General features: G+C 39.8%; 1 protein-coding gene and 1 non-coding gene across 2 annotated transcripts; both read right to left on the bottom strand.

Moving 5' to 3' along the window:
• Positions 1–5,978: 5,978 nt before the first annotated feature.
• LOC130958950 (small nucleolar RNA R71) lies at positions 5,979–6,086 on the bottom strand. Its single transcript, XR_009078049.1, has one exon. It is a non-coding gene; the product is annotated as a small nucleolar RNA R71 (small nucleolar RNA).
• A 17,778-nt stretch (positions 6,087–23,864) lies between these two features.
• On the bottom strand, positions 23,865–26,522 carry LOC130957019 (uncharacterized). The gene is made up of 4 exons (XM_057883926.1): positions 26,261–26,522; positions 25,936–26,172; positions 24,772–25,761; positions 23,865–24,685 (listed from the first exon to the last, which is right to left on the bottom strand). The coding sequence occupies exons 1-4, from the start codon at positions 26,520–26,522 to the stop codon at positions 23,865–23,867; spliced, it is 2,310 nt and encodes a 769-aa protein (XP_057739909.1).
• Between the last annotated feature and the right edge of the window lie 464 nt (positions 26,523–26,986).

Genomic DNA, 26,986 nt, shown 5'->3' with positions numbered 1-26,986 from the left:
AGTAGAGATTCAAGAGAGCACAGCAACTCCACACGCCTATGAAATTCCCACTATAATTTACATAAGTATTTCTATCCCTTTTTATTTTCTATTTATTATTAATTATTCGAAAATCTATAAACCAATTTAATCTGCCTAACTGAGATTTACAAGGTGACCATAGCTTGCTTCATACCAACAATCTCTGTGGGATCGACCCTTACTCACGTAAGGTTTATTACTTGGACGACCCAGTACACTTGCTGGTTAGTTGAACGAGATTGTGGAAAGAAAGTGCTAAGTTAGTTTTTTTAGGCACATGCCAAAGAGCCATTATTGTTGATCACAATTTCGTCCACCACTGTGCCTATTCAAGCTCGCCCTCCTTCTCCTGATTCTGATGCCACTAAGAAAGCTCCCGATGCTGCCGAGAAAACTTCTGTTGATTTGTAGTTGGCCCGACTTGTGGGCGTTTTGTGGAAAATTTTTTATAACTTTTTTGTGTAGATGGCCCAATGTGTGGGCTTTTTGAACTCTTTATTTTTCTCGTCTGACATTTTTAAGTTGCCTGCTTGGTAACTTCATTTTGAAAAACAAAAAGCCGCTTTCTGAGGTTGATTATGGTGGCTTTTTGAAGCTTCGCATTTATGCTTTCTTTGGCGTAATATCCCTTTATGAGTTATTTTTATAATCCTCTTTTTGGACCTCTGTAAGGTCTCTTTCAGGGATTATTTTTATAACTTATCTTTGTAGGAGACCGACTTCGTTAGGTCGATCTCTTCTAAGTTATTTTTTGTAATCCTCTTTCTTGGACCTCTGTAAGGTCTCTTTCGGGGATTACTTTTATAACTTATCTTTGTAGGAGACCGACTTCGTTAGGTCGATCTCTTCTAAGTTATTTTTTGTAATCCTCTTTCTTGGACCTCTGTTAGGTCTCTTTCAGGGATTACTTTTATAACTTATCTTTGTAGGAGACCGACTTCGTTAGGTCGATCTCTTCTAAGTTATTTTTGTAATCCTCTTTCTTGGACCTTTGTCAGGTCTCTTTCAGGGATTACTTTTATAACTTATCTTTGTAGGAGACCGACTTCGTTAGGTCGATCTCTTCTAAGTTATTTTTGTAATCCTCTTTCTTGGACCTTTGTCAGGTCTCTTTCAGGGATTACTTTTATAACTTATATTTGTAGGAGACCGACTTTGTTAGGTCGATCTCTTCTAAGTTATTTTTGTAATCCTCTTCTTGGACCTTGTCAGGTCTCTTTCAGGGATTACTTTTATAACTTATCTTTGTAGGACCGACTTCGTTAGGTCGATCTCTTCTAAGTTATTTTTGTAATCCTCTTTCTTGGACCTTTGTTAGGTCTCTTTCAGGGATTACTTTTATAACTTATCTTTGTAGGAGACTGACTTCGTTAGGTCGATCTCTTCTAAGTTATTTTTGTAATCCTCTTTCTTGGACCTTTGTCAGGTCTCTTTCAGGGATTACTTTTATAACTTATCTTTGTAGGAGACCGACTTCGTTAGGTCGATCTCTTCTAAGTTATAGCAATTCCTCTTTAATAGGGTTGGCCAGACCTCTTTCCAGGGATTCGCTGATAACTTGGTTTGGCTTGGCCCGATTTTTTTATGTCGGCCAGCCTTATTAAGTTATTATATTAGCTATCCGTAAGACCTCGTCAGGTTCTTTTCTAGATTGCTTTCGATAACTTCTTACATTATTCTGTGTTCATCTTTGCCGATTTGTAGGAAGTGGTTGGCATATCGAGCTCGTCCTTTGGGTGAATCGCGTTTTCACCTTTATCAGACGATTTGTCTTTATCGTGGTCGTGCAGTGAATTTGTTTTTCACTTTTTGCCGACCTGTAGCTTTATAATCGGACGATGAATACTTCAGAATAATGTGTCTTGAAATCTTGTAGAATACCTAGATAAATTTTATTCAGAGAAAAATGCAAATATGTACATGTGGAAATTTTTTTATCCTCTTAAGTTGGGTATGGTATAGGTCTCGACCTGGTGCCTCATTAAAAAACCTTTTCAGGAAAAAGAGTGCATCCACTGGTGAAATCCTTTACCCTTTCTAACTGTAGTACCTTCTTAGGTTGCAAGCGTGCCATGACCTTGGCAGCTCCCGTCCGTCAAGTTCGGACACTCTGTAGTAGCCCTTCTGATGAGCGGATAATTTGTATGCTTTTTGGCATTATTTTTAGTATGTTTTTAGTATGATCTAGTTAGTTTTTAGTATATTTTTATTAGTTTTTAATTAAAATTCACTTTTCTGGACTTCACTATTAGTTTGTGTATTTTTCTGTGATTTCAGGTATTTTCTGGCTGAAATTGAGGGACCTGAGCGAAAATCTGATCCAGAGACTCAAAAGGACTGCAGATGCTGTTGGATTCTGACCTCCCTGCACTCGAAGTGGATTTTCTGGAGCTACAGAAGCCCAATTGGCGCGCTCTCAACGGCGTTGGAAAGTAGACATCCTGGGCTTTCCAGCAATATATAATAGTCCATACTTTGCCCAAGATTTGATGGCCCAAACCGGCGTTCAAAGTCACCTCAAGAAATTCCAGCGTTAAACGCCGGAACTGGCACCTAATTGGGAGTTAAACGCCCAAAACTGGCACTAAAGCTGGCGTTTAACTCCAAGGAGAGTCTCTACACGAAAAGCTTCATTGCTCAGCCCAAGCACACACCAGTGGGCCCGGAAGTGGATTTTTATGTCATTTACTCATCTATGTACTAGTTTTCTATAATAGGACCTTTTACTATTGTATTTGGAGAGACTTTTGGTAGCCCATCTTTGTTTTATGCTATCTTAGACCATTGGAGGCTGGCCATCGGCCATGCCTAGACCTTGTTCTTATGTATTTTCACGGTGGAGTTTCTACACACCATAGATTAAGGTGTGGAGCTCTGCTGTACCTCGAGTATTAATGCAATTACTATTGTTCTTCCATTCAATTCCGCTTGTTTTCTTTATCCAAGATATCACTTGTTCTTCAACATGATGAAGGTGATGATTGACGCCCATCACCATTCTCACTCATGAACAAGGTGACTGACAACCATTCTTGTTCTACAAGCATCTGAGGCTTAGTGAATATCTCTTGGATTCCTGATTGCACGATGCATGGTTGATCGCCTGACAACCGAGTGCTCGCCTGACAAACGAGCCAACCATTCCGTGAGATCAGAGTCTTCGTGGTATAGGCAGGACCTGATGGCAGCATTCAAGAGAATCCGGAAGGTCTAACCTTGTCTGTGGTATTGAGGGGATTCAATGATTGAATACTGTGACGTGCTTCAAACCTTTAACCTACTGGGCGTAGTGACAGACGCAAAAGAGGGATTCTATTCCGGTAGGGAGGGAACCAAACCGGTGATTGGCAGTACTGTGACAGAGTGCGTGCATTAGCTTTCACTGCGCGGATGGGAGGTAGCTGCTGACAACAGTGAAACCCTACACGAGCTTGCCATGGAAAGGAGTAAGAAGGATTGGATGAAGGCAGTAGGAAAGCAGAGAGACGGAAGGAAGGCATCTTCATACACTTGTCTGAAGCTCTTACACCCAATGATATGCATAGTATCACTATCTTTATCTTTATGTTATTTTCGTTCATCATCATTTACAATTGAGTTTGCCTGACTAAGATTTACAAGATGACCATAGCTTGCTTCAATGCTAACAATCTCCGTGGGATCGACCCTTACTCACGTAAGTATTACTTGGACGACCCAGTGCACTTGCTGGTTAGTTGTGTGAAGTTGTAGTGATCACAATTTCGCGCACCAAGTTTTTGGCGCCGTTGCCGGGGATTGTTCAAGTTTGAGCAAGCTTTGGTAACAATGCCTGGGATTGTTCTAGTTTGGACAACTGACGGTTCATCTTGTTGCTTAGATTAGGTATTTATTTTTTTTTCGAAATTCTTGAAGATGAATTCTAGAGTTTCATGATGATTTGTTGAAATCTGGCTGGCTGAGAAGCCATGTCTAATCTGATTGGACCGAGGTTTCAACTTATCACCACAAGAGCTTGTTGATTTTCATCAATTTTGCTTTTGGAGCAGTGATCTGCTAAGGCTTGGCTGACCTTTGGTCATGTCTAGTGTTTTGGACCGAAGCTTTCCTTGAAAGCTTGGCTGGCTGTGAAGCCATGTCTATTCCTGGACCGGAGTCTTAGACTAGCATTGCACTGATTCCTGGAATTCTCATTAAGAATTTTGATACCTTTTTCCACTTAATTTTTGAAAAACACAAAAAAAAATTACAAAATCATAAAAAAACCAAAAATATTTGATGTTTCTTGCTTAAGTCTAGTGTCTCATCTTAAGTTTGGTGTCAATTACATGCATTCATTCATGTGTCTTAAGGATCTTCAAGTAATTCTTGATGATTTCTTACTCTGATCTTTGAATTCTTTTGGCTTGAATTTATGTGTCTCATATAGTGTCAGTAGTACACAAACTGCTAAGTTTGGTGTCTTGCATGCATTGTTATTTGATTCTTGTTGCATTTTGATTATTAAAAATCCAAAAATATTTTTAATTTGTGTCTTTTCAAGTCAATAATACAAAGAATTGAAGATTCAGAACATACTGCAGAGGAATTGTACAGAAAAAGCTGAGCATTCAAAAATGCCCAGTGAAGAAGGCAGACTGGCGTTTAAACGCCAGCCAGGGTACCTGGTTGGGCGTTTAACGCCCAAAAAGGTAGCATTTTGGGCGTTAAACGCCAGAATGTATACCATTCTGGGCGTTTAACGCCAGGATGGTGCTAGGGGAAGATTTTGTTTTCAAAATCAATTTTTTTTCAAGTTTTCAAAGTTTTTCAAAACCAAATCTTTTTCAAATCATATCTTTTCAATCAAATGTTTTCAAAATCAATTTCTTTCCTTTTTCAAAGATACTTACTAACAATTAATGACTTGATTGAACATTTTTTGCCTTTTCTATTAAGGAAGGTTTTATGTTTGAATCATATCTTTTCTTGTTAGGCAAGTCATCAATTTTTTTAAATCATATCTTTTCAAATTGTTTTCAAATCATATCTTCTCAATCACATCTTTTTAAAACCATAACTTTTCAATCAAATCTTTTTAATCACATTTTTTTTTAAATAGTTTTCAATCAAATCTTTTTAATTTCTAATTTCAAAATCTTTTTCAAAAATCACTTGATTTCTTTTTCACTTTTAATTTTCGAAAATTATCAATCAAATTTTCAAAATGTTTTCAAAATCTTTTAATTGAATTTTCGAAAATTCTCTTCCCTCCTTCCCACATCCTTCTATTTATGGAGTACTACTCCTTCTAAATGCACAATTCGAACCTTATCTAATAAAGTTCGAATTCTTCTTCTCCTTCTTCTTACTATTTCTCTTTTCCTCTGACACTTCAAGGAATCTCTATACTGTGACATAGAGGATTCCACATTTTCCTTTTCTCTCCTCTTTCATATGAGCAGGAGCAGAGACAAAGGCATTCTTGTTGAAGCTGATCCTGAACCTGAAAGGACCTTGAAGAGAAAGCTAAAAGAAGCTAAAGCACAACTCTCTTTAGAGGACCTGACCGAATTCTTCAAGGAAGAAGAACACATGGCAGCCGAAAACAACAACAATGCCAACAATGCAAGGAAGGTGCTGGGTGACTTCACTGCACCTACTCCTGATTTTTATGGGAGAAGCATCTCTATCCCTGCCATTGGAGCAAACAACTTTGAGCTTAAGCCTCAATTAGTTTCTCTAATGCAACAGAATTGCAAGTTCCATGGACTTCCAATGGAAGATCCTCATCAGTTCTTAGCTGAATTCTTGCAAATCTGTGACACAGTCAAGACTAATGGGGTTAACCCTGAGGTCTACAGACTGATGCTATTCCCTTTTGCTGTAAGAGACAGAGCTAGAATATGGTTGGATTCTCAACCTAAAGAAGCCTGGACTCTTGGGAAAAGCTAGTCAATGCCTTCTTGGCAAAGTTCTTTCCACCACAAAGATGGAGTAAGCTTAGAGTGGAAGTCCAAACCTTCAGACAGAAGGATGGAGAATCCCTCTATGAAGCTTGGGAAAGATACAAACAATTAATCAGAAGATGTCCTTCAGACATGCTTTCTGAATGGAGCATCATAGGTATTTTCTATGATGGTCTCTCTGAACTATCCAAGATGTCTTTGGATAGCTCTGCTGGAGGATCTCTTCATCTGAAGAAGACGCCTGCAGAAGCTCAAGAATTGATTGAAATGGTTGCAAATAACCAATTCATGTACACTTCTGAAAGGAATCCTGTGAACAATGGGACTAGTCAGAAGAAAGGAGTTCTTGAGATTGACACTCTGAATGCCATATTGGCTCAGAACAAGATATTGACTCAACAAGTCAATTTGATTTCTCAAAGTCTGTCTGGAATGCAAAATGCACCAAACAGTACTAAGGATGCTTCATTTGAGGAAGAAGCTTATGATCCTGAGAACCCTTCAATGGAAAAGGTGAATTACCTAGGAGAACCCTATGGAAACACCTATAATTCTTCATGGAGAAATCACCCAAACTTCTCATGGAAGAATCAAGAGAGACCTCAACAAGGTTTCAATGACAATAATGGTGGAAGAAATAGGCTTGGCAATAACAAGCCTTTTCCATCATCTTCTCAGCAACAGACAGAGAGTTCTAAGCAGAATACTTCTGACTTAGCAACAAAGGTCTCTGATCTAATAAAGACCACTCAAAGTTTCATGAATGAAACAAGGTCTTCCATTAGAAATTTGGAAGGACAAGTGGGACAGCTGAGCAAGAAAATTACTGAACTCCCTCCTAGTACTCTCCCAAGTAATACAGAAGAAAATCCAAAAGGAGAGTGCAAAGCCATAACCATGGCCGAATGTGGAGAGGAAAGAGAGGAGGAGGACGCCACTGAGGAAGACCTCAGTGGGCGTGTACCAATCTCCTCTGAGTTCCTCAATGAGGAACCATGGGAATCTGAGGCTCAAATTGAGACCATAGAGATTCCATTGGACTTACTTCTGCCATTCATGAGCTCTGATGAGTATTCTTCCTCTGAAGAGGATGAGTATGTCACTAAAGAGCAAGTTGCTAAATACCTTGGAGCAATCATGAAGCTAAATAACAAGTTATTTGGAAATGAGACTTGGGAGGAAGAACCACCTTTGCTCACCAAAGAACTGGATGACTTGTCTAGGCAGAAACTGCCTCTAAAAAGGCAAGATCCTGGGAAGTTTTCTATACCTTGTACCATAGGCACCATGACCTTCAAAAAGGCCTTGTGTGACTTAGGGTCAAGTGTAAACCTCATGCCCCTCTCTGTAATGGAGAAATTAGGGATCTTTGAGGTGCAAGCTGCAAGAATCTCATTAGAGATGGCAGACAATTCAAGAAACAAGCTCATGGACTTGTAGAGAATGTTTTGGTGAAGATTGAAGACCATTACATCCCTACTGATTTCATAGTCCTAGAGACTGGAAGTGCCTGGATGAATCCATCATCCTTGGCAGACCCTTCCTAGCCACAGCAAAGGCTGTGATTGATGTTGATAGAGGAGAGTTGATCATTCAAGTGAATGAAGAATCCTTGGTGTTAAGGCCCAAGGACATCCCTCTATCATCATGGAGAGAAGCATGAAGCTTCTCTCAAAACAGAGCCAAGCAGAGCCCCCACAGTCAAACTCTAAGTTTGGTGTTGGGAGGCCACAACCAAACTCTAAGTTTGGTGTTGAACCCCCACATTCAAACTCTAAGTTTGGTGTTGGGAGGTTCCAACACGGTTCTGAGTATTTCTGAGGCTCCATGAGAGTCCTCTGTCAAGCTAATGACATTAAAGAAGCGATTGTTGGGAGGCAACCCAATGTTTTATAGTTAACTATTTTCTTTTGTTATTTTATCTTTTTTGTAGGTTGATGATCATAAGAAGTCACAAAAACAATGAAAAAAGCAAAAACAGAATGAAAAACAGGAAGAAAAACAGCACACCCTGGAGGAGAAGAAGCTGGCGTTCAAACGCCAGTAATGCTAGCTGTTAGGCGTTTAACGCCCAGTCTGGCACCATTCTGGGCGTTTAACACCAGAAAGGGGCACCAGACTGGCGTTAAACGCCAGTAAAGGGCAATAACCTGGCGTTAAACGCCAGGAATGGGCACCAGCCCGGCGTTTAATGCCAGAAATACCTCAAAACGTGATTTTGAGCAACATTTGGTGCAGGGATGACTTTTCCTTGACACCACAGGATCTGTGGACCCCACAGGACCCCACCATCACTCTCTCTCTTCTTCCCCCATTCACCAATCACCTCAATACCTCTTTCCCAAAAACCCTTCACCTATCAAATCCCATCTTTCTCTTCACCACTCACATCCATCCTTCATAAATTCCCACCAACCTCACCCTTCAAATTCAAACCACTTTCCCTCCCAAACCCACCCATCATGGCCGAACCATTACCCCCCCTCTCTCCTATATATACCCTTCTTCAACCCTTCATTTTCACACAACCTAAACACCCCTTCTTTCCCTTCTTGGCCGAACACACCACCTTCCCCCTCTTCCTCATTTCTTCTTCTTCTACTCTCTTCTTTCTTCTTTTGCTCGAGGACGAGCAAACATTTTAAGTTTGGTGTGGTAAAAGCGTTGCTTTTTCGTTTTTTTCCATAACCGTTTATGGCATCCAAGGCCGAGAAACCTCTATAAAGAGGAAAGGGAAGGCAAAAGCTTCCACCTCCGAGTCATGGGAGATGGATAGATTCCTCTCAAGGGTGCATCAAGTCCACTTCTATGAAGTTGTGGCCTTGAAGAAGGTGATCCCCGAAGTCCCCTTTTCACTCAAAAGGGTGAATATCCGGAGATCCGCCATGAGATCCGAAGAAGAGGTTGGGAAGTGCTTACCAACCCCATTCAACAAGTCGGAATCTTGATGGTTCAAGAGTTCTATGCCAATGCATGGATTACCAAGAACCATGACCAAAGTGTGAACCCGAATCCAAAGAATTATCTCACTATGGTTCGGGGGAAATACTTGGATTTTAGTCCGGAGAGTGTGAGGGTGGCGTTCAACTTGCCTATGATGCAAGGAGATGAGCATCCTTACACTAGAAGGGTCAACTTTGATCAAAGGTTGGACCAAGTCCTCACAACCATATGTGAAGAGGGCGCACAATGGAAGCAAGATTCAAGAGGCAAGCCGGTTCAATTGAGAAGGCATGACCTCAAGCCCGTGGCTAGAGGATGGTTAGAGTTCATACAACGCTCAATCATTCCCACTAGCAACCGGTCCGAAGTTACCATAGACCGGGCCATCATGATCCATAGCATCATGATTGGAGAAGAAATAGAAGTTCATGAGGTTATAGCCCAAGAACTCTACAAGGTGGCGGACAAGACCTCCACTTTGGCAAGGTTAGCCTTTCCTCATCTCATCTGTCACCTCTGTTATTCAGTTGGAGTTGACATAGAGGGAGATACCCCCATTGATGAGGACAAGCCCATCACCAAGAAAAGGATGGAGTACACAAGAGACCCCTCTCACCAAGAGATCCCTGAGATTCCTCAAGGGATGCACTTTCCTCCACAAAACTATTGGGAGCAACTAAACACCTCCCTAGGAGAATTGAGTTCCAACATGGGACAACTAAGGGTGGAGCATCAAGAACACTCCATTCTCCTCCATGAAATTAGAGAAGACCAAAGAATCATGAGGGAGGAGCAACAAAGACAAGGAAGAGACATTGAGGAGCTCAAGCACTCCATAGGATCTTCAAGAGCAAGAAAGAGCCGCCATCACTAAGGTGGACCCGTTCCTTGATTTCCTTGTTCTTTATTCTTCTGTTTTTCGATTTTTATGCTTTATGTTATCCATGTTTGTGTCTTGTGATCATTAGTGTCTTAGTGTCTATGCCTTAAAGTTATGAATGTCCTATGAATCCATCACCTTTCTTGAATAAAAATGTGCTTAATTGAAAAGGAAAGAATTGCATGAATTCTGAATTTTATAATAGTTTAATTATTTTGATGTGGTGGCAACACTTTTGTTCTCTGAATGTATGCTTGAACAGTGCATATGTCTTTTGAACTTGTGGTTCATGAATGTTGGCTCTTGAAAGAATGATGAAAAAGGAGACATGTTACTGAGGATCTGAAAAATCATTAAAAATGATTCTTGAAGCAAGAAAAAGCAAAAAAAAAAAGAGAAAAAGCAAACGAAAAAAAAATCGAAAAAAAAAAAAGAGAAAGAAAAAGAAAGAAATAAAGTTGTGATCCAAGGCAATAAGAGTGTGCTTAAGAACCCTGGACACCTCTAATTGGGGACTTTAGCAAACTTGAGTCACAATCTGAAAAGGTTCACCCAATTATGTGTCTGTGGCATGTATGTATCTGGTGGTAATACTGGAAGACAGAGTGCTTTGGGCCACAGCCAAGACTCAATAAATAGCTATGTTCAAGAATCATCATACTTTACTAGGAGAATCATTAACACTATCTGGATTCTAAGTTCCTAAGGAAGCCAATCATTCTGAATTACAAGGGATGGAGTGAGATGCCAAAACTATTCAGAGGCAAAAAGATAAAAGCCCCGCTCATCTAATTAATACTGATCTTCATAGATGTTTTTGGAGTTCATTGCATATTCTCTTCTTTTTATCTTATTTGATCTTCAGTTGCTTGGGGACAAGCAACAATTTAAGTTTGGTGTTGTGATGAGCGGATAATTTGTATGCTTTTTGGCATTGTTTTTAGTATGTTTTTAGTATGATCTAGTTAGTTTTTAGTATATTTTTATTAGTTTTTAATTAAAATTCACTTTTCTGGACTTCACTATTAGTTTGTGTGTTTTTCTGTGATTTCAGGTATTTTCTGGCTGAAATTGAGGGACCTGAGCGAAAATCTGATCCAGAGACTCAAAAGGACTGCAGATGCTGTTGGATTCTGACCTCCCTGCACTCGAAGTGGATTTTCTGGAGCTACAGAAGCCCAATTGGCGCGCTCTCAACGGCGTTGGAAAGTAGACATCCTGGGCTTTCCAGCAATATATAATAGTCCATACTTTGCCCAAGATTTGATGGCCCAAACCGGCGTTCAAAGTCACCTCAAGAAATTCCAGCGTTAAACGCCGGAACTGGCACCTAATTGGGAGTTAAACGCCCAAACTGGCACTAAAGCTGGCGTTTAACTCCAAAGAGAGTCTCTACACGAAAAAGCTTCATTGCTCAGCCCAAGCACACACCAAGTGGGCCCGGAAGTGGATTTTTATGTCATTTACTCATCTATGTACTAGTTTTCTATAAGTAGGACCTTTTACTATTGTATTTGGAGAGACTTTTGGTAGCCATCTTTGTTTTATGCTATCTTAGACCATTGGGAGGCTGGCCATTCGGCCATGCCTAGACCTTGTTCTTATGTATTTTCAACGGTGGAGTTTCTACACACCATAGATTAAGGTGTGGAGCTCTGCTGTACCTCGAGTATTAATGCAATTACTATTGTTCTTCCATTCAATTCCGCTTGTTCTTTATCCAAGATATCACTTGTTCTTCAACATGATGAAGGTGATGATTGACGCCCATCACCATTCTCACTCATGAACAAGGTGACTGACAACCATTCTTGTTCTACAAGCATCTGAGGCTTAGTGAATATCTCTTGGATTCCTGATTGCACGATGCATGGTTGATCGCCTGACAACCGAGCTCGCCTGACAAACGAGCCAACCATTCCGTGAGATCAGAGTCTTCGTGGTATAGGCAGGACCTGATGGCAGCATTCAAGAATCCGGAAGGTCTAACCTTGTCTGTGGTATTCTGAGTAGGATTCAATGATTGAATGACTGTGACGTGCTTCAAACCTGTAACCTACTGGGCGTTAGTGACAGACGCAAAAGAGGGATTCTATTCCGGTAGGGGAGGGAACCAAACCGGTGATTGGCAGTACTGTGACAGAGTGCGTGCATTAGCTTTCACTGCGCGGATGGGAGGTAGCTGCTGACAACAGTGAAACCCTACACGAGCTTGCCATGGAAAGGAGTAAGAAGGATTGGATGAAGGCAGTAGGAAAGCAGAGAGACGGAAGGGAAGGCATCTTCATACACTTGTCTGAAGCTCTTACACCAATGATATGCATAAGTATCACTATCTTTATCTTTATGTTATTTTCGTTCATCATCATTTACAATTGAGTTTGCCTGACTAAGATTTACAAGATGACCATAGCTTGCTTCAATGCTAACAATCTCCGTGGGATCGACCCTTACTCACGTAAGGTATTACTTGGACGACCCAGTGCACTTGCTGGTTAGTTGTGTGAAGTTGTAGTGATCACAATTTCGCGCACCACCTTCCCGAGTACTTTTATGACCCGGTATGGTCCTTTCCAATTGGCTGCCAGCTTTCCTTCTCCGGGTTGAGTTGTTCCTGTATCATTTCGGATCAAGATGAGATCGTTCTCAGTGAAACTCCTTGGTACTACCCTTTGGTTGTATCTGGAAGCCATTCGACGTTTTAGTGCTTCTTCCCTAATCCGAGCTCTTTCCTGGATCTCAGGTAGTAGGTCGAGTTCTTCCCTCTGAAGTTGGGAGTTTGCTCCCTCATTATAATGGACTGCCTTGTGCGATCCTTCCTCAATTTCTACTGGAATCATTGCCTCCGTTCCGTATGTTAACCGGAATGGGGATTCCTTTGTGGTGGAATGTGGCGTCGTTCGATATGCCCATAGGACTTGTGGAAGCTCCTCTGCCCAAGCTCCTTTTGCATTTTGTAGTCTTTGTTTTAACCCTGCCAATATGACTTTATTGGCGGCTTCGGCCTGTCCGTTGGCTTGAGGGTGTTCGACAGAGGTAAACTGATGCTTTATATTCAAGTCGGCTACTAGTTTCCTGAAGCCCGCATCTGTGAATTGGGTACCATTGTCTGTGGTTATTGAATGTGGGACCCCAAATCTTGTGATAATGTTTCTGTAGAAGAACTTCCGGCTTCTCTGGGCAGTGGCGTTGGCTAAGGGTTCTGCCTCGATCCACTTTGTGAAATAATCTACCCCTACTATGAGGAATTTAACTTGTCCCGATCCCTGGGAAAAGGGGCCGAGAAGGTCGAGTCCCCACTTCGCAAAAGGCCAAGGTGCGGTCATGCTGATGAGTTCTTCTGGTGGGGCAATATGGAAGTTGGCATGTTTCTAACATGGTGGACATGTCTTTACGAAAATTCTGTAGATTCTTTTTGTAAAGTTGGCCAGTAAAATTCTGCCCGGAGTATCTTTTTGGCAAGAGCCCGTGCTCCAAGATGATTACCGCACATGCCGCTGTGTACCTCTTCTAATACTTCCCTTGTGTGGGAAGTAGGTACGAATTTTAGTAATGGTACTGAGATCCCTCTTTTATACAGGGTGTTGTTTATGATGGTGTAGTACGCAGGTTGGGCTTTTCATGTTCAGTATGGCCTGGCATTTATCTGGATTTGCTTCAATTCCTCTTTGTGTGAGCATGAAGCCTAAGAATTTGCCTGCTTCAACCACGAAGGTGCATTTAGCTGGATTAAGTCGCATATCATGCTTCCTGATGGTATCGAACACTTAGGCCAGGTCGGTCAACAGTGTCTGTTCGCTTTTCGTTTTGATTAGCATGTCGTCGACATAAACTTCCATGATTTTCCCAATGTGATCCGAGAATACTTTGTTCATTAATCTTTGATAGGTGGCTCCTGCATTCTTAAGGCCGAAAGGCATCATGATGTAGCAGTAGTTCGTCTTTGGCGTTAAGAACGAGGTCTTTTCTTGGTCCGGTGGGTACATGGGAATTTGGTTGTATCCTGAATACGCATCCATAAACGAGAGATATTTATATCCAGAGGAGGCGTCTACCAGGGCGTCAATACTCAGGAGTGGATATGGATCTTTTGGGCAAGCTTTGTTGAGATCTGTATAGTCGGTGCACATTCGCCACTTTCCATTTGATTTTTTCACTAGAACAACGTTGGCTAGCCATAGTGGATATTTGACTTCCCTTATAAATCCAGCTTCCAACAGTGCCTGCACTTGCTCATCCACAGCTTGGGATCGTTCTGACCCGAGCTTTCTTCGTCTTTGTTGTACCGGTCGAGATCCGGGATAAACTGCCAACTTGTGCAACATCAACTGAGGGTCTATGCCTGGCATGTCCGCGGCTTTCCATGCAAACAAGTCGGCATTTTCTCGCAAGAATTGTATTAGTAGCTCTTTTAGATCTCCTTTGAGGATTGTGCCGATATTAGTTATTTTTTTCGAGGTGTCCCCGATCTGAATTTTTTCTATTCCACCTTCTGGTTGAGGGCGGAGTTCCTCTCGTCGTTGAACTCCACCTAGTTCGATTGTGTGGAACTCTTCTCCTTTGCCCCTAAGGTTGAGGCTCTCGTTGTAGCAGCGACGCGCCATTCTCTGATCTGCTTTTATCGTAGCTATCCCTTTTGGAGTCGGAAATTTCATGCATAGGTGTGGGGTTGAGACTATTGCGCCGAGTTGATTGAGCGTAGTCCGGCCTATGAGAGCATTGTAGGCCGAGCTTACGTCCACTACAATATAGTCTATTTTGAGGGTCCTGGATTGGTCTCCTTTTCCAAAGGTTGTATGTAGTGATATGTATCCTAGTGGTCGAACCGGAGTGTCTCCCAGCCCGAACAAGCTGTTTGGATATGCTTTGAGTTCTTTTTCTTCTAAGCCGAGTTTATCGAAGGCTATTTTGAATAAAATGTCGGCAGAGCTCCCCTGATCTATCAGCGTCCGATGTAGGTTGGCGTTTGCCAATATGATGGTGATTACCATGGGATCGTCGTGTCCTGTGATGATGCCGGTCGCGTCTTCTTTAGTGAATGTTATCGCTGGTATGTTGAGTGCTCTTTCCTCTCCTTCGACGTGGTATACTTCTTTGAGGTGTCTCTTACGGGAGGATTTGGAGATTCCTCCTGCTACGAAGCCGCCATGTATCATATGGACATGTCTTTCTGGCGTCCGAGGTGATCGTTCTATTCGTTCGGCGTCATCATCTCGTCGTCTCTTTCTTTGCTCATCATCTCGGGTAGCCAGGAATCGATCTAGTTTTCCTTCTCTCACTAATTTTTCAATGATGTTTTTCAAGTCGAAGCATTCGTTGGTGGAGTGTCCTCGAACCCGATGATATTCACAATACTCCTTTCGGTTTCCTCCTCCCTTTTTGCCTTTCAATGGTCGTGCTGGGGGAATTTTTTCCGTGTGGCAGACTTCTTTGTATATTTCAACCAAGGATGCCCTAAGAGGAGTGTAGTTATGGTACTTTTTAATTTTCTCCCCTTGTTTGTCATCTTTCCTTTTGGATTCCTTGTCTCTGTCACGGTAGGAGGCTCCCGATTTCGAGGATTCCCCTAAACGAGCGTTTTCTTCCATGTTGATGTATTTTTCAGCTCTCTCCTGTACTTCGTCGAGGGTAGTCGGGTACTTTTTCGATATAGATTGGCTGAAAGGTCCCTCTCGCAGACCGTTGATGAGTCCCATGATTGCGGCTTCCGTGGGTAAACTTTGTATGTCCATGCATGTTTTGTTGAACCTTTCCATGTAGTTGCGAAGGCTCTCCCGATCTCCTTGTTTGATTCCTAATAAGCTGGGGGCGTGCTTAGCTTTATCCTTTTGAATGGAAAATCTTGCTAGGAATTTTTTAGCTAGGTCGTCGAAACTTGAGATGGATTTGGGTGGCAAGTTGTCGAACCACCGCATAGCTGTTTTTGTCAGAGTTGTTGGGAAGGCTTTACAGCGAACAGCATCTGGGGCATCAGTGAGGTACATTCTGCTTCTGAAGTTACTGAGATGGTGGTTGGGATCCGTGGTGCCGTCGTATAGAGCCATATCTGGGAGTTTGAAGTCTTTCGGAATTTTGGTTTTCATAATTTCTCTGGTGAAGGAGTCTTGCTCCTTGTGTGAATTTTCTTCTGGATTAGCGCGGGGAGCTTTTGATTTGAGATCGGCTTCCAATTGCTGTAGCTTTTCTTCCAATTCTCGACGTCTCCGCATTTCCCTTTGTAGATCCCTTCCGATTTCTCGCTGTTGCTGGGTTTCTTTTTCCAGCTGCTTTAAGCGATCTAGAAGTGTTTCTATGGTCCCTGCATTTGGTGAACCTTTGTTTCTATTAGTTTTCGGTGTGTCTTGTAGCGTAGCATCCGTGTTCTTGTGCGGTGTTCGATCCTCCAAATCTGAGTCGTGGTTGTTGTCATGGTCGTCCGCCATGGTGGTGGGATGACTTCCAGGTTCCCCGGCAACGGCGCCAATGTTCCGAGGGTTACCTGAAACTGTAGGACGATCTCGGACGAGGTCTTCGGTGTTGGTCGGAGCCGACGTGTCCGGCAGGTGTACAGCGGCCAGAGCTGGTGTGTCCGACTTGTTGGACTTGGTGGTAGTGCTTGATCCTTCGTCCCCGGAGGGTGGGGGGTACCTGCAAGGGACTCCGATGCTTAAGTTAGCAAGGGTATTAAACAGGTATTGAGTAGAATCAGAGTATGAGTTATACCTGGATGCTCCAGTGTATTTATAGTGTTGAGACGTGACCTTTGTTGGATAAGATAAGTTAGTTATCTTATCTTATCTTTATCTTTAGGGTTGAGGTCAGCGTATCTTCAGCGGAACCGTCCTTATCTCTATAGGCTTAGGCCGTCTTAGGATTTGGGTCGTGTTCCTCCATTTGGGCCCTTTATTGGGCTCTCTTGTCGATTTGGCCGAGCTCTCTGAGAAGAGGTCGGATAGTCTGACCTGAAGAGGTCGGTCGCTTTATCTTCAATCATCCCAGGTCAGATAGCTCGACCCAGGGTATGAACAAATGGGATGATGATGATTGGAGAAAGTCAATTGCTGAATATTTGAAGAATCCTAACATTGGGGTGGATTAAAAAATTAAGTTAAAAGCAATGAATTTTCTGTTAATGGCTTATGAGTTGTACAAGAAAGGTATCGATGGTAGCCTTTTTGGATGTTTAAGTCAATCAGATAAAGATATTGCTCTTGGAGAAGTTCATAAGGGTATATGTGGTGCCCATCAAACCTGAATGAAAATGAAGTGGGTACTTCGACGAGATCGTGTTTATTAGCCCTCCATAATTAAAGACTACATCGATTATGCAAAAGCATGTCGAGAATGCCAACGACATGGGGTGATAGAACAGGTCCCAACTTCTGAATTGCACTCAATTATAAAGTCATGTCCCTTTCGAGATTGGACTTTAGATCTGATTGGAATGATACATCCACCTTCGTCGAAGAATTATAAATTTATTTTAGTGGAAATTGATTATTTTACAAAATGGGTTGTAGTTGTTCCTCTAATAGAGGCAGGTCAAAATGAAATCATTGATTTCATTAAGGAATACATAATCCATCGATTTGGAATTCTGGTGATATCTTTAATACAAATCCATTGATATCTTTAATACATAGTCCCCTTATCAGTACTTAATGTTTGAGGAATTCCAAATCGATGGATTATGTATTCCTCAATGAAATCAATGATTTCATTCTGACCCGCCTCTATTAGAGGACTAGCTTCAACCCATTTTGTAAAATAATCAATTGCCACCGAAATAAATTTACGATTCTTCGACGAAGGTAGATGTATTATTCTATTCAGATCTAAAGTCCAAACTCGAAAGGGCCATGGCTTTATTATTGAGTGCAATTCATAAGCTGGGATCTGTTGTATCATCACATGTCATTGCCATTCTTGACACGCTTTGATTTGTATTCCGAGAATTCATATCGGATTAATGATATCGATTCAAGAAGTGTGATTAAGTCGATAAATAAAAAGTATTTGAAGCAATATCGATGCATGAAAGATGAAATTTCAATATATGAAGAAGTACAAATAGTAAAAAAGAGTTTATAAAAATTAAAGTTTGGGAAAGAAAGGTGCTAAAAGTTCTTCAAGTTCGAAATAAAGTTGAGCTCTTTCACTATTAAGAGTAGAATATGCCTCGACTGCATCATGTTCTTCATTTTGAGCCATGTCGAACCTTCTATTGATTTCCTTTTGTTTAGTTTCCATTATGCAAAGCTCCTTAAAGAGTTCTTGTTTCTTTTGTTGCGCTACAGCATAGGCCCTGTCAAATCAGCTTTTCTTTTTCGAATTCTATCAAGCTCTTTTTCGAGTTCTTCCCCCCATTTGTCAAAATAAGCTTGAGTGCCAGCAGCCTGGGCAACTCTCAAGTCATATTCCTTGTATGACTTTTGCATCGATTGGAGAACACTGTTAACTTCTTTTGACTCTGTTTCGATTTTGGTCACCCTCTCCTTGGCTTCTTTTAACATGTCTTTAATAATAGCATAGTTGTTCGAGACTTTTGTAAATCTCTTTACTATATAATAAAATCAAGGAGGAATCTGGAATTCAAGAGAAGAACTTAAGATGTCAGACAACAGGCCATTTAAATCAGGTTGTTCAACCCATTCATTGGCCGTATGTGTCAATAGCCTTAAGATGGTGTTTAATTGTTCGAGAGTTTGTTGGTTGAGACTTGCAAAAAGATTTGATGTAGGTAAATCTTTAGTAATTAGACTTGAGATGGGAATTTCTTCTTCTTGAGTAATTTTGGTTAAGACAGCCACCAATTTAGCCAACTAGATATCATGAGGTTTAGGGGATGTGACTGGAGCTTCTTTCGAAAGTTAGGGACCTTGTGAGGAAGAGGGGTTAGTTGGTTTTATTGGACTTGATGTTTTTTGAGGAGAAAGTGTAATTTCTCTAGTCTCTCGAATAAGTGAATGAAGAGATTATGCAATGGGAGACTTGAGGATCGAATCAGTATTGATAGGAGAAGGAGGATTATGAGTGTTTACAGCATGGAGACTTAGAGGTTTTTCTTGGGTCAAATGCACCAAGTTTTGTTCTTCAATATTTGATGGAAGAATGACTTGGATGGGTTCAACCAAAATGACGGTTTGAGCAGAAGAATGAGATCTTTGTAGCTTTGGTCTGGGTTTATTTCCTTACTTTTCTGGGTTGAGTGCAGGTGATGAGGAAGAAATGGATTGAGCAGTTCTTCTAGCCTTTGATGTAATAGAAATTTTTGTAAGTGAAATAATTTGAAATCGATAAAGGAAATTTAAATCATTAAGGTTGTACCTGAGTCAATTTTTTGCGTTGGAGATGTGAAAATAAAGAGGTTTTTGATGAGTCGTCTGAGACTGTTTCTTCAGAAGATTAGGAAAATACATTAAATTGCTCTTTCTTGTATTGAGGTATTTCTATTGAAAATACCTGAACAGCGAGAAAATTTGTCCAAGTTGCACTTGCTATATCATTTTCATCATCATCATTCGGAAAGATGAGACGTTTGAACCATGGTGGTCCAGAGTTTCGACGTAGGAAAGAAGTGAATGTCATATCCTCGTTCTGGAAGCTTTTGCAAGAGTGAAACAATGAAAATACATCCCATAAGAGATTTTCAGTTGAAATGGTATTTTCAAAATTTGGTTGAAAAGGGGCTAGTCGAAACCCTTCGAAATGTTGTTTCTCTTAAGCGTTGCCCCCATCTTGCTTCATGAATTTTTCAAAAATAGCATTCAGCCAAATTTGTAGAAGCCAAAAAGGACCACCCACATTGATTGAGGAGTTGTTTCGAAGATAGTCAACTAAATGCCTTAATTCATCATACAAGTGCGCTAAAATTAATTTGGCCAAGTTAAATTTATGATTTTCATGAAGAAGGGCAGCCAATGAAAGGAACAACTTCTGTATTTGAACACTTCTCGAACAGAAAATAATTGCATTCAACCAGTAGTACAAAAAAACCACACTCTCTTCATCGGTCATAGGATCGTTGTCGTGACCCATGTGGTGGCTGATGAAATTACTATAGGAGTTCTTTTGAACTATCTAATAGGATCGAGTTGGTTTTGTATCGAGTGTTACCTCAAGGTACTTTATTGGAAGGCCAGTAATGACAGCAACATCGAATAGTGTGGGTCCCACCATTCCACAAGAGAGATGAAAGTTATTGGTGGTTTTGTTCCAGAAATTCACCACAGTCCCAATCAACCAATGGTGTGTAGTAGGAGTGAAATGAGAGAGGCGAAGGAGGTCGTAAATACCTTATGCCTTCCAAGCAGCACCTTTCGATGGTTCAAGGCGTTGATACCAGGTAAAGAAGTCAGCTCCTCGGAGAGTGATTTTTGGGTTGCTTTTGAAGGATTTTTTATGGTCAACGAAGAGGACAATGAAAAGGTTTTGCTTTATGGGTAGGTCTTCTTCTTCAGCACTGGGAAAGGCTTGATCATTCGTTTTAGTATGCTCCAGGGTTTGCAAAGGTCCGACAAAATAGCAGGTTTCTTCATCGGCAGTGAAGGGGATAAAAATTCTTTTGACTTTAGGTAAATTTTGAGGATCTTCAATGATAATATCATTGAATCGATTTAGAACTTGCAGAGCAGATTGCTCAAAGCTTCCAGTTATGGGGCCTTTACCCTTGTCTTTAACAAAAAGGGATTTTGGAAAAGAGGGGAGACATTGATGATTATGTGAAGTAAGTTTAAAAATAGAAGATTTGGGTTGCAGAAAGGAGAATTCGTACATGAAAATTTAGAAGAATTAATAAAAGTAAAATTTGAGAAGTAAGGTAGAATTTAAAAGATAGAAGTATGACGTTAGACGATAGTAAGAATTCCTTCAAATAGAAATTAAGGTGGTAAATGATTTTGCTTCTTATTTGTTTTCAAATTTTAAAATTTGAAAACTTTTTTGAGATAGCAAAATTAAAGAAAGAGAAACAGTTAGTAGGGGAGAACGTGCAGTAATAGAGAACGTGCAGTAGTGGACGTGAGTTAATGAAGTTAATAAATTTTATTTACAAGGGAATTTATTTATTACAGTGATAAGTTGGATGAAATAGGATTAAATGTTTTGTTTTTTAAATGATATCGAAAAATACATTAATTCTAAGGGGCAATTTGTTGGTTGAAATATTCTATTTTCGAAGAATTTTGAACTTGGAGAATAATAAATTTCTATTTCGAATAATGGAGGACTACATCAAAATAGACTTATCGAAGAATGTGAAGTAATAGTCAGTTGATGTATTTAGTCGAGGAGCTGGTCAATGTGCTTAATCGAAGAATTCAAGTTTTGAAACAGTTACTTATGTTAGGCAAAAGGAGTAGGAACAGTTATTCATGGATTAATATACGTGAAAGTTATATTTCAATCTGATCAGTTGAAGGCTCTTATAAATAGGAGAAGACTCGAAGGAACAAGGGTTAGAACTTTGCTTCAGAAAAACATTCAAGCACACTCATATTCCAGGGATTTACTGAGTCTGCTTTTCGAATTATTTTTTTGTAGGGTTCCTTCTATGTTTTTAATTTTCATCTACATTTTTTAGTAACCTTTTACTTTTCTTGCAAATTTACCTTTCAAGTAATGTTTAATTTCCTTGTTCAATTTAACCTTTTAGCACTTTCTTTTTGAATTTGAAGTCCTTTGATCTTATCGAAGGCGATTTACTGCTTTATTTAAATTCAATGCAATTTCTTTCATTTTTAATTAATTTATTTTTAAAGTCTATTTTGTCTATTTTTCAGGTTTCTTTTTATTAAAAATCAACAAAACAAAACTTTATCTTTTTTTTTTGAATAGTTTCATAATTATACTTATTTAAAATTTTACTGTAATTTATTGTAACAAAAGAAACTGTGTAAAATAAACTAATTTGTAGTTTTCTTTCTTCTTTTTAATTTTTTTTATATTGAGGATCATTATATTCATGTTAATATTGAGAATAATACTACTACGTACATTCACATATTTATTGGATAAGTTCATCCTTATTGAAGGAAACATTTACTTCACAACCATATTGTTTTTATTTTCTCAAATTTGGGTTTAGGGTTTAAATTAAAAGAACAAATTAAAAATAAAATATAAAATTGTAGCATATTGTAAATAGTAAAATTATATAATCTAATAAAAATTAATTTATTTATATAAATTATAATAAATAAAATTAAATCCCTCTCGTATTGTACGTTCACAAGTCACAACAGCCAATTCGGCGTTACAGCTTAGCAAGAAAGAAAGAAAGGATAGGGTCCTTGCATCGTTAGAGTTTTTTAATTTTGATATGGGGATGGCGTTGGTGATGTGCGGCGTTATGGGGGTTTGGGGTGTTTGACGGAGTTGTGACGGCGCATGTAAAGAAATCGGTGGCACCGATTGGGGAGAAGGAAAACGGTGGCACCGATTTGTGGGAGAGGGAGGTGCCGAAATCGGTGGCACCGATTGGTGGCCCCTTGCCACATGTCCCGCATGCAGGTGGCTCCGCGGTGCACCCCGTGACCTTATCCCCCTATACCCCTCTCTCTCTCTTTCACTCTCCAACACTCTCTCTTTCACTCTCAACTTTCCCTTTCTTCTTCCTCTCAACCCCACACACCCCCATTGTTGGACCACCACCAGATCAGCGAAAGAGGAAAAAAAATGCCAAAAAAAAGAAAAACTAAGGAAGTAAATCAACCGGAGCTTCATATTGTTAACTATCTTGGAGATCCAAATCATGTAAGTTTTTTTTCATAATTTTATTTAATGATAATGATGGTGATAATTTTAGATTTTATTATAAGTAGAAATTAGAAATTAAACATATATGTATGTATTTTATTATTAGGTGGTTAGAAATAGAAATAAAAATAGGAATAAACCTTGTATGTATGTATGTATGTATGGAGATGAGATGAATGTTTGTTTGTTGAGATGAATGTTTGTGGCTGTTTTGTTTGTAATGGTGATGAAGATGAAGCTCTCTGGTTCTCTGGGAAGTGTATTTTAATGTAAGAAAAAGGAAAAAAAAATATTTGAAAAAATAGTACAGTAAATTAAAAAAAAAGAAAAGAAAATCTGTACCTAATAAATTGAAATAGGGAGATATTAATATATTGTTGTTGTTACTGTCAGTATTAGTAATCGAATTTAATTAACTGTAACGATTAATAATGAAAATTTTATTAGTTAATTTATTTATGATCGTTAATTTTATTATGATTAATAAGTGGGCACCGAGGAAGTGAAGTTGTAACTAGTTAATTATTGACAATGTTACCTACGTTCTTACTACTATTTAAGAGATAATGTGTACTATTGACTCATTGAGTATGTTAACTAGGTTATTATTGTTAAGTAGGTTGTTATTGTTGACTATGTTTATTTGGTTATTGGTATCTACTTATTGGATTTGTAGACTGCATTGTTATTGTTATTGTATTTTAAATTTTATTTTGTAGAGATAATTTTTTTTTTATATTTTATATTTTGAAACTTGACAATATAATTAGCATGTCAGTTTTTTTATATGTTGTTAAACAATAATTTAAAACTCAGCTTTTATAATATTAGCTCTCGATGACATTTATAGTTAAAAATGTTCATTCAATTAGTTTAGTTATTATGAAAAAAACTAAAATTAATTTTAAAAGAAGAAACAGAATTAAATAAATAACTTGTTATTTTCCATAGCAAGTTGTATTGAGTTTTTTGTAACTGTAAATTAAATGTGTAATGCTTTCATTATATTAAAGCCATTTCATTTCTTGTTCAAAAGAACTAATTGGATTTTAATTTATAATTTATAATAAACAAGTTAAAATCGTTGTGCAGGTATGATAAGCTAACAATGATTTTATCTTAAATTTCTTTTTAATACTTCAACGAATTAAATTATCAATAATAATAATAATAATAATAATAATAATAATAATAATAATAATAATAATAATAATAATAATAATAATAATAATGTTCAATAAAATTGTTAGAAATAATTCTACAAGAAATTCAAAATTAAAATTATTTTTGTATTTAATATAGCTTAACTTAGTGTGATAACTAGAAATTAAGTATAATTATTTTTTATTCTTCTACTACTAGTCGGTTGGACCTGCACTCGGTCCACCACTTTGACGACATCTACTGCGACTATGGCCCTCTGCACCGCATTGCTTGCATCGCCTCGGGCGACGCAACATACGGGTGTCCATCTCATTCAAGAAGCGGGTCATCTTCGGCCGGCCCTTGGCAACCCGTCTTAGGAACGGGTTTCCAACGAATCTAGGTCCATGATAAGCAGGCCACGTTGCCGGATTTCCCAGTGGACGAAACCTAGCCCTGTATACTCTTCGAATTTGGTCCATCTTGTAAACGTCATTAACGAACACTTTCCAATCCAACCTCTGATTTGCACAACACGCAAACACGTGCCTACACGGAATTCGGTCAACCTGGAATTCACCACAATCACACCGATAGTGGCGCAGGTCAACTGCATACTCAACCCCACTAGGCATCTCGCGTACTTCGAAGACTTCATTTTCTCTATCAAAACAGCTAACCTGTATGTTACCTGATGCTCGTTGATTTGCATTCAGCTTGGTTGTCACCATCTCAGAGAACATAAGTCCAGCACTGATTCGGGCTTCAGCCTCAGCTCTTTTTCTAGTGAATAACTCATTCAGCCTGTAAAATGTCGCCTTAACAAGTGCAGTGACTGGGAGATTGCGTGCACCCTTTAGGACGGAGTTGATACATTCCACAAGATTGGTGGTCATGTGACCCCATCGGTAACCACCATCAAATGTCAAAGCATACTGCTCACGAGGGATCCGATCAAGCCAATTGGTGTAAGCCTCACCCCGTTCCTTTAATCGTTCATAACGCATCTGGTACTCCCTGGTCGTCTTTGAATATCCTATGAAAAACATTCAGTCAGCTATGAACACCTGTCTATTTGATCATGCCTACAATAAATTAAAAGTTCATTCTATACAAACTTACCAATGTTGACGATAAGCTTCTGCAGGTAAGGTGCTTTGAACTTCCTCAAGAAGTTGGACTCAATATGCCTGATGCAAAACATATGGAAAGCTCTTGGAGGAGACCACGCCCCATTACTTCGTTCAATAGCTGACCTAATCGAATCGTGTCGATCGGAGATTAGTCCCACATCACGGGTCACCACATGTTGACGCAGGTTGCTCAGAAAAAAGTGCCATGCATCAGAAGTCTCTCCCTCCACTATGGCAAATGCAATAGGCACGATGTTGTTATTACCATCTTGTGACACTGCAACCAATAAACAACCCTTGTATTTTCCATACAAATGAGTCCCGTCCACCTGCACCACTGGCTTGCAGTGTCTGAAGGCCCTTATACAGGGGTAATAACTCCAGAAGACTCTATGTAGAACACGTATATCAGGAACCAAATCATCCCCCTGGTAAGCTGGCATTGTTTCAAAGTGAACCACTGCTGATGGCTCTTTGTGGCACATGGCCTCAAACCATATCGGCAAAGCTTCATACGATGCTTCCCAACTTCCGAAAATTGATTCGACCGCCTGCTGCTTTGCTAACCAAGCCTTGCGATAACTGATGGTGTAGTTAAACTTTGATTGGATATCAGCAATTACAGATTTTACCTTTATAGACGGGTCAACCTCTACCAACGGCTTTATTGCTTCCGCAACTGTCTTGGAATCCAGCTTCGAATGGTCTTGAGAAATAGTAGACCTGGTACAGGTATGACTTCCATTGTACCTCCTTATCTCCCAACAGTACTTCTTCTGCATTTTGGTTACCCGGATCAACCAGTCACAACCATCCCCATATTCTATACATTTGGCATAGAATGTCGTCGGTTCCGACTCATATACCCGATAGTCCACACCTCTCCGGATGGTATAATCTTTCATTGCCTTGATTACTGCCTCCCTTGAGCTGAATTCCATCCCCACTGTGAACTCACCATCCGCCACAACAGGAGGGGCTACATACATCAAAAGTAACAAATGCTTCATTATGTACTCAGTAAGAAGTCCTTCATTACAACTCAATTAATAAACATATTTTACTAGGTAAGATCGTTATAGTCTTATTTTTCTCTATTCCATCTACGTAAACAACAATTCAGAGATTCACGTAGCTAGCTAGGTTTACGCACCTGTATTCATATATTCCGGAAACTCCGGTGCGTGCATAGCCCCTAAATCCAACGACCGCATGAAAGAAGGCTCTTGAAACGGATGCGGGTTTGCTAATGCATTTGCAACTTCCGCCACATCTGCGTTCATGTCGCCAACAGCTTCTTCTTCGTCCTCGCCTGGACCGACGATCTCATAGTTACTTTCAAATTCATCTTCGCTTTCACTATTATAATCTTCCAACTCAATGTTACGGTCTGCTTCAGATTGCTCAAACTCAATATAACTCGATGCACGATATTCGGTGGCGATTTTTCATGTACATTGAAAACATTTCCTGCATACTCGCTTCGTCCATCACATACTTGGTTTGAAATTGAACAAACCCGCCAAACACAGGTAAAGGATACCTGTACAAGATACACGATATTCTCCTACATCTTTGCGTGCCTATCTTCTCACAAATCACACCTTTCAACTCCTCAAATGACAATGTGAATGGAATAACAACATCTAATGGATTTTCACACACGAATTGAACTCCCTCATATGTTTGTAATAAGATCTGCCCGTAGTAATAAATCTTCAATACAACTCTATCATCCATATCACTATCTATTTCCAGCCTCACAGAAATTTTTTTTACCCAAATGAAAGACAAGAATCAGAGAAGAGAAGAGAAGAGAAGAGAGGAGAAGAGTCGCGAACGAGGAAGAAATGGGACTTCTGTGATGCCAACATCCGTTTTTGTGTTGACTAATGGCAAATCGGAGGGACCGACCGCTGCACACCCAAATCGGTGGGACCGATTTCTGATCCCGGATTAAAAAAAATTTAGACCACACACAAATCGGTGGCACCGATTTCATACCCACCATCATCCCCTTCCACAAATTGGTCCCACCGATTTTCTTCATCTCCCACACAAATCGGTACCACCGATTTCCCCTACCTCTAATCGGTGCCACCGATTTCTTCCCCCTAAATGCCAAAAACTCACCGCCGCCATAACAGTGTAAATAACCTATAATCATCATATTCCCGCATTACACACACCCTAACATCATATCT

The sequence above is a fragment of the Arachis stenosperma genome, chromosome 10 (assembly GCF_014773155.1).
Source record: "Arachis stenosperma cultivar V10309 chromosome 10, arast.V10309.gnm1.PFL2, whole genome shotgun sequence".
NCBI classification, from domain to species: Eukaryota; Viridiplantae; Streptophyta; class Magnoliopsida; order Fabales; family Fabaceae; genus Arachis; species Arachis stenosperma.
This window is presented reverse-complemented; position numbering and strand designations above follow the sequence as displayed.

What these genes read in the sequence shown, in the direction of transcription:
- LOC130957019 (XM_057883926.1), bottom strand. Translation starts at nt 26,522, where the DNA reads ATGGATGATAGAGTTGTATTGAAGATTTATTACTACGGGCAGATCTTA. An exon ending in GTATGTGATGGACGAAGCGA is followed by an intron (nt 26,173 to 26,260) that starts GTATGCAGGAAA and finishes AATCTGAAGCAG; the next exon opens with ACCGTAACATTGAGTTGGAA. An exon ending in GAAGCTTATCGTCAACATTG is followed by an intron (nt 24,686 to 24,771) that starts GTAAGTTTGTAT and finishes TGTTTTTCATAG; the next exon opens with GATATTCAAAGACGACCAGG.